The 8,132-nt window shown below is 43.2% G+C and overlaps 1 protein-coding gene across 1 annotated transcript; it reads right to left on the reverse strand.

The window, feature by feature from the left end:
• Positions 1-2,025: 2,025 nt before the first annotated feature.
• Positions 2,026-5,448, reverse strand: CKAP4 (cytoskeleton associated protein 4). The gene is made up of 2 exons (XM_019471456.1): positions 5,377-5,448; positions 2,026-5,130 (listed from the first exon to the last, which is right to left on the reverse strand). Exon 2 carries the CDS (start codon positions 5,089-5,091, stop codon positions 3,799-3,801), a length of 1,293 nt encoding a protein of 430 aa, XP_019327001.1. The 5' UTR covers positions 5,092-5,130; positions 5,377-5,448; the 3' UTR covers positions 2,026-3,798.
• Positions 5,449-8,132: the final 2,684 nt, after the last annotated feature.

Genomic DNA, 8,132 nt, shown 5'->3' on the forward strand with positions numbered 1-8,132 from the left:
GCCGGCCCCGCATCCCTGGCTGCCCCCGCAGCGGGACGCCCTGCCCGCCCTGCCGCAGCGGCGAAAGCGACGGGCCGTTTCGGTGCCAGCAATGCTTTTGCCGGTCTCACCCGGCCCAGCCCCTCCACCGCCGCTACGCCATCCTTGCCCTTCGCCTGCGGCGTTTCCGCCGGTAGCGCCTCACCCTCGCCGCGACGAGCGAATGGGCTCCTTCTTTCCAAAGAACAGCCTCTTCACGTGAAGATGGTTGATTCTTTCTTTCGTTCCTCTTTTCGCTTCAATCCTCCCTCCAATTTTTTCAAGTCTAAACAGGCCCAATTGTTCCGTCTCTTTTTCCTAGAACATTTTACCCCTGATCATCATCATTTTCCTCTTCGAGAGTCGCTCCAGCTCAGCCACACCCTTCTTGGAAGTGCCCCAAACTGGACAGAGACTGTCCTTGGCAGTGCTGAGTAGAATGGAGGGCCCACGCTGGGTGTTTCTAGGCTATTCTGGTGTTTGTACATCTCAGAAAGCTTTTTTTTCCCTGTAGTTATTTAACTTCTTTGCAGCTTTGTTTATACTACCAGCTGAGTTACATCAAATAAGATGGTAAAAAGACTAAATCACTAATCCATGTTTTAATAAAACCTCTAACATACACAGTTAGGCCACCAGAAACTCTTCTTGCCGTTATAGGTTATTTCACTTGAGGCAGTGGTCGAAGCCCTACAGGGAGAAGCCCCTGCGGCAGCACAAGATTTATCTCCATCACGTTTGCCAGCGTAGCTATTTGGGCAAGCCCTTTCAAGTGTGATCAAGTCCACGCTGCCTCCACCTAACGGCTTCTCCATTTGGAAGACGAGAGCTGAAAATGAAGACAAATGTTAATGAACTGGCTCGACCAATACCTCATCAATCAGGTGGACAGTTTCTGTTGAAATTTGTTACTGTAACAGCATGTTATTGATGAACTACTAATAATGTAGAACAGTGGCAACATAGACTATGTCTTGCTTGAGACATTCTCCACTTTTATTGCAGTGTAAGAACAATGGTAAAGAGCAGCACAGGGACTGGATGTGCTCTATGAGCATTTATGAGGGAATTAGGAAGTGCTTGTGTTCGATGAGGCTGTCAAGCCACATATAAAAGCTGAGCCTCCAGCCCACCAAGGGATCCTTGCCGCTGTGCCTGCCTCCAGCCACATTATTTACGGAGAATTATTATTCTTATTTAGTGAAATAAGTCTTTTCAATAGTTTGACATAGAATTTAAGTTACTAGAGGCATAACTAGTAATTTTTCATTTAATCTTTGAGATCCAATTTGGCCCAGCTGCACTGCTGGCTTTACAGCCTCTTCAAGTTCCTTCATCACGCAGCTACTCCCCTTTAAAGCCACTGCGTGCTCATGGCCAGCTTCCCGTCAACAGGTTATGTCAAATCTCTTAGATGGAAGGGCTTGTGTGCTCACCTCTTTTGTTGAACATATAGGTAGTCTAATAACAGGGATTACCTACCTCTATGAATTTGGCCTCAGGAATTGCCAGGACCATGATGATGCCCATACTCCTGAAATCACCCTTTCCCAAACTTTTGAAAGCCAGGCATCCATCATGAAGATGGTTATCAGTTTATGGACCTTGCAATCCAGCATTCAAAGCTACGCAAAAGGAGCAGCCGCTTTGGAAAGATTATATAGATCCTTTCTGTACGTTATTTCTGTTCTACATGCTTCGGACATTGTGGAAGTCTTACCAAGGCATTGCTGGCGGTGTCTGACATTCATTGCATAAATAGCGTATTTCACACCTCACAACTATCCTCGTGGGCTTCTGAGCCTGGTGGTCAACACCGCTGCATTGATCCGACTCAAATCCTGTTTTCAAGAGTTCCTCTGCAACCACAACAGGTAAGACTGCCTCCACGTTCCCCTGTGAAAGCTGAGAACAAGTACAGGGCTGGTTCTTCCCCCAAGCCCTTTCCTGTACCCCACTGGAAGCATCCCGGAAACACAACGTTAAGTAAGCAGCAATCAAAAGAAGTGCAAAGAATATTCCCAATGTTTATTATGTATTAAAAATACCGCAAATAAGCCATACAGTTCATTTCACAGTAACCTAAACAACATCGTTCAAGAACTTGAGAAGTCAACAAAGAACAGTGCAGTTCCAACAGTGACCTTAATGCCGTGGGTCCCTCTTTCTTTGCCAGCATTTCTTTCCTGTTTACAGTGGGAACAACACTAGATGTGGTTCAGTACCTTATTTACCAAGGAGAACACCTTCTCACCTGCGCTGTTCCCACAAGCACACCACTTCTGGGAGGCGCTGTTTCTAGGAATTATTCTTCTAATGCAGCCACGGATCTGGCTAGTGCAGGCTGAGGTGGGCATGATGCGCACGACCCATTTCCAAGGTATCTGTGTGCAGACCCCTTTACCAAATCTTTGGATAAAGTTCAAAAGCAAACTTGAAAAGGAGGGATATTAGAAATCCCTTCCAAAAAGACAGAAAACCAAGCAAGTTCCATGAGGAAGTGGTTTTTAAATGAACATCTAGAGAATTACGACACTTTTTGCTCACTCTCAACCAGTTCCTAGAAGGACCCTTTGCTATCAATGCCCTGGGCAGGCACCCGGTGACAACAATGGTGACAAGAATCAGGCACCAAGGCCTGAATATGTAACGAGAGTTCAGGTCACTGTCAGCTGTGTGAAAACTTGGAAATGGATATGCCTTAGAAGCAATTCTGCTGATTTCATGGTGATTTTCCCCCTTGTGTGTTTTGGAGTGTACTATTATTGTTAGCATGCTTGCTATACATAGAACACGAAAGGTGCGATTTTAGTCCTTCTCTTTCCTCATTCAAATTCATGATCATTTTTACAGAAAATCCTGTATCACAGACAAATTAGGCCTTTCCAGGAAAGACACGGCCTCATCATGTAAACAGCCCAAAAATATGACAAAAATATTACTGTACCCTCTTGAAACTAATCCCATCCTTCAGATGTCCCTTCTAAGCACTGATCTTCCACACCAGCAGCTGAAGACGCTGGGAAAGAAGCCTGTGATCACAAAGAAGGAATCTCTCCAGCCACGTGGTGGAACACCTTTCTTAGGTCTTAGCCCCAGGCAATGCCACTTACCTCAAACCTTCCCTTTGGGGGGTTCAGCTAACCCCTTGTTAGCTCCTTGGTACAGGGTAAGGACTCACAGAAATATACTACAGCTCAGCTGACACCTGGTAAACTGACGACATGGCTGAGTCCCAAACTGCAGAAACGGATGAGTTGCTTCAAAGCTGGTCCACACTGAAGTTTACCGGTCTGAACAGTTTAAGATAGGGGTGCAGTTTTGTTCATTTGTTTCTTAAACCAAAACATACCAGTAAAATTGTCAGTGTGTACAGCAGTATGCTTTTCGTACCAGAACAGCTGTAGTCCTTCTGTGTGGGATATTTAGTGTCATAGTGTGAAACACCTTCATGCCATTAAATATGTGCCCATGCTAACGAGGCTGTAGTGCCTTAGTTACACCACTACAGTTACAGCGGTACAACTTTATAGAGAAGATGAGCCCTTAGAAACTCAACCCCCAACTAAACTCATGTTTTCTTAAAACAAAATTAAAAAAAAACAAAAAAACAAAAAACACTACACAAAAGAGAAATAAAGGAAATAAGCAGAACTGTCTCTATTATTAAAGTATTCTTATTCTCTTTGGAGGTATCAAATTGCTTTTAAAAAGAGTAAAAAACTGGGCATACAAAAGCTATTCTCCTTAATCCATTATTTGCACAAGGAGCACCGCTGCCTAAACTTTTTCATGTATTTTTTCTACTTTCACAAACAACCTTTCCAGATCATTCCTCAGGTCATCTATTGAGCTCTTCACAGACTCCAAGTTGTTCTCATTATTTTCAATTTTCACCGAGTAGGAGACTAAACTATCCACAGCAGTTCTTATCATTTTCAAATCAGAATCAACCTGGCTGACAGAAGATCTCAGTTCATCTACAGAGCCTTCCACAGAAGAAAATTTTTCAAGATAGCCTTGAGAATGTGCTTGATCCGTCTGAAGATTTCCTTGATCCAACAAAGTACTAATTTGCTTCTGAACATCCTGAAGAGCACTGGAGGATGGCAGGTCACTGATGCTTCTCCTCAAGTTTTCCACATCATTGTACAGCGAGGTCTGTGATTCACCAAGATTTTTCAGAACGTCTGTGACTGAAGTTACATCCATATCTGAGATCCCCTGAAGAGCAGTAATGCTTTGTTCTAGAGTACTGAGCTTATTCTCATATTCTGCCTCCTTAGAAAGGAAAGATTGCAACTTTTCACTGTTTTGAGCAGCAACAGAAGTTAGAGACTCCACGCTGTCTTCTATGTGCCTCAATCGAGACTCAAGTCCTTCACTGTTCTTCCCAAAAGTTTCTAATGCTTTTCTGAAGAGTTCATTTTCTTCCCATTTGTTGAGGTCGGCTTTAACTTGCAGTAAATCTTCATCGAGTCTTTTAATGTCACTAGGGAGCTGCATAATAGAATCCTCAGCTCTCAGAACTTTCTCTTGTAAAGCTTTTAATGAAAGGTGTTCAGAGTCCGCAGCCTCTTTGAATTTCTCATGTTCTTGTTTGAGGTTGACTAGCTCTTTCACTTCAGTATACACATCAGACTCCATGGAGTCTATTGTAGTCTTCAAGGTCTCTATGTCCTTTTCTTTGGTTTTCATGGATGCTTGCATCTCATCAAAAGCATCTTTTAGCACCTTAATTTCATGTTTATACACATCTGCCTCTTCTAGTGAATCAACCTTTGCCTTCATATTGTTGATTTCGTCTTGGCTCCTTTGCTGGACTTCAGTGAATACAGCAATGTTATCATTTATAGACTTGGTTAGCTCTGTTAGTCTCTCTTCCACTGTGTTTTCCAGAGATGTGAAGTCTCGTTCCCTTGCATCCTTCACCATGTGGATGCCATCAGACAAGTCTTTCAAAATTTCATTTTGCAGCTTCTGAAGCACTTCACTGATCCGGTTTATTTCACTCTCCCCTTGTTTAACAGCCTTCTCAGTAACCTCCTGCTTCTGCTGAGTAATTTTCATCATGGATTCAAATTCTCCAAATGTGGCTTGAAGGGAACGCACCTAAAGCAGAAATCCAGATGGTTAATACTTACAATTTCATCCTTACCTACATCCTTACCCTTTGTGTCTAAGGTCTTTATGGCCCTTGTTACCATATGAAATGATTACCTTGCAATCCTTCATGCTCCCTACCTGAAGGTGACCCTACGGCACACAGATATGGGAGGCACAAAAAGCCCAGCATCTAGAGCCTTACAGCTCTATAGATACATACATCTTCTGCTGAGGATCCTTGGCCTCACTGACCTGCCACAGATGATCCAGGAAATCCGTGGCAGTGAAAATCAAACTCAAGTCTCCACCATTTGCATCCGGACCCCTGAGTCATCCCTCCCCTATATGACTCCTGGTTCTACGGGCCACGAGTCTGTAAGGGAGGAAAGGGAGGGGGAAAAAAAACCTGAAGAACATCTGGCATCAGCTTCTGAATACAGAAAAGCTGGGATTAGACTTTAGTAGGCAATCAGACCCTAGGCCAATTCCTGAACATGAAAGAAGTTTCAAAGTAGACAAGAAAGAGTAACAGGACAAATTAGGGGGAAAGGGGAGCTGGGAATGGCTGGGGAATGGGAGTAGTAATCATGACATTTTGCTGCTCCTAGACACCAATGGAGACACAGATTTTTCTTGTTAGCTATTTAAAAAAAAAAAAAACCATAGAAAGGCTTTAATGTTCTAAATACTTAGTACCTCATTATTCACACACATGGATACACCCACATGCTTTTAGTGAACAGGGGCACATGTATGTACACAGGCAGAGAACAAAGCCATAGCAGCTGCCGAGGGGACTGACTTCCATCTATCTCAGGTTAATACTCACAGAAAGTTGTTACCGCTGGATCAGGTATGCTGTTAAGCTTCCCAATTACAAAAACTACAGTTTGTTTTAGTAGCAGCAACAGGGAAAAGGTCAAGGGGTGAGTGGCCACCACATTCATTTACTCTCACATTTAAAGGTAAGATCCAGGCACACCAATGGGGAAGCACATGTTACTTAGTTTTGAGGCCAAGCAGAATATCAGTCTCAAGACTGTGGAGAAATCTTTTTGTGCGTGTGTGGGTTGTATTTTTTTAAACTTTGTAAAGCAATGCAAGAACTCCCACTGGCTGCAACAGGAATCCATCACATAGAAAATACCTCAAGGGTTTGGCAGGATGGCAAGCGCTGAGTAACGCATGTTGCCTCGCCTCATGCTAGTCCCTATGTCTGAGGGGTATATTAATCACTCATGCCACATGGGCTGCCATGTTTACTTATTAGATACACAGCTGGAGGGGTGGTTTTATTTTATAAATAGAAGGAAGTATATTTTATATGTTCTTAGAAAGAAATATACAGAGCTTCCTTCTTTTTTTCCCTTTTTCACTGAAGGAGGCTCCAGCAGTTCGCAGTCAGCCTCTGAACCTCAAAAGACCTAACAGACTTATTAATTAGAAATTAAGTTATTCACATGTATTTTTGCAAGACTAAATCCCAGGCCAGATCCTCCTTGGTTTTCATGGAAGTCTACACTGTAGAAGGATTGTAGAGTTTGGCCACAAGACTTGCCCTTGCTCCAATAGATCCCCACAGTTTGAAGAATACCCATAAAGATAACTTCCTTTTCCTCCCTCTTATGTAAGAAGGTTTGTAATGACTTTCCATTCCCTATTCTTGTATTCTCTAGTGCTCACACACGAAACTAGAAATGAGCTGGGGCCGGGGGGGGAGCAGGTAGTACTGCCATATGTATTGCAGCAGGACACCAGCCATTACACTGACTTACCAACCTCATTTTCATTACATCTTAGCTGTCATTCACTCTGATTTTTTCCACATAGAGAGCTTTTTCTGTATCACTATAAATGGACTTCAGAAATCTAGAAGGAGGGCACAGGAAAGTTCTCCTTCCCCTCTTATGAAATAATTTATTTTTCTTTGACACATTCCAACCAAATCACCAAATTCCTATTTGCAATTAACCATCTTCAAATGTTAGTCTAAGAAAAGGCATCAGAAATGCCCAGGAGAACTCTCCAGAGGACCAGGAGGTCTCCACTGCTGTAGGTTCGACAGAGAGGGGTCCCACCCCTCCGCAGTGGAAGTACTTTAGACCTGCTCCTCCACTGCATTTGGGCAATGCTCACGGTGTAACTTGAAGCTATTCTTCTATACTTCCAGGTGGGCCAGCCACATGAAGATCAGAGAGCTCTGATACAATGAAATGGACCGAGGTCTTCAGATTAGACCAGCTTCTAATCTGATCTGTCCTAACCAAGACCCACCAGGGCCCAAATCAAAGCCCTTGCAGGAGAGGGCTAAAACTCGCAACTTCAAAGTAATAATTCATATTCACTACACAGTTGGTTGGTGTGTGCACCTATGTGTGAGTTTGCCTGTTTGGTGTTCACGGCTGGTAAGGTTTGAAACCATAGCCCTTGAAAGGCTTAACATCATAAATAGCACATAAAAATATGTCCATAGCTAACAACTAAGTCTTCTCTAACCAGTCATACTATCTTGTGTTCAAACACCAAACGACCTTGGCCTCTCTGAGAATTGTGCTATATTAAAGGCTAAACTTCCACATCATTTCCTTTCTCCTCCTACTGCTGATGTGTAAAGCAGATGAGTTTATCTAACGTTTACTCCTGACAGGAGCTCTCTGCAGTAAAAGGCTGAAGAGGAAAGCCAGTTCCACACAGCAGCCTGCGCTGACAGCACTCTAAAAGTACAACGCAGGACCCTACACTTTTGTAAAGCAATGAAATACAGCCTGGTCTCCTCTCCCTCAAGTACATTCTTCTGTAAAGACAACACCAAACCACAGCAAGCAAAGCTTTCAAGAGGTACATCAAAACTCTGCGTGATCTCTTCCCCTGACTTTTATTCTTGCACTACTGTATGTATATCTAGCATCGGCCATCTGCTATATACAGGCAAATAGTTTCACTCCTCTTTGAAACAAGCTATTTATAAACTTCCGGTATATACCTCTCCCCTAGAACATGTAACATAC

Source organism: Aptenodytes forsteri, unplaced genomic scaffold (assembly GCF_000699145.1).
Source record: "Aptenodytes forsteri isolate BGI_AS27 unplaced genomic scaffold, ASM69914v1 Scaffold482, whole genome shotgun sequence".
NCBI lineage: Eukaryota > Metazoa > Chordata > Aves > Sphenisciformes > Spheniscidae > Aptenodytes > Aptenodytes forsteri.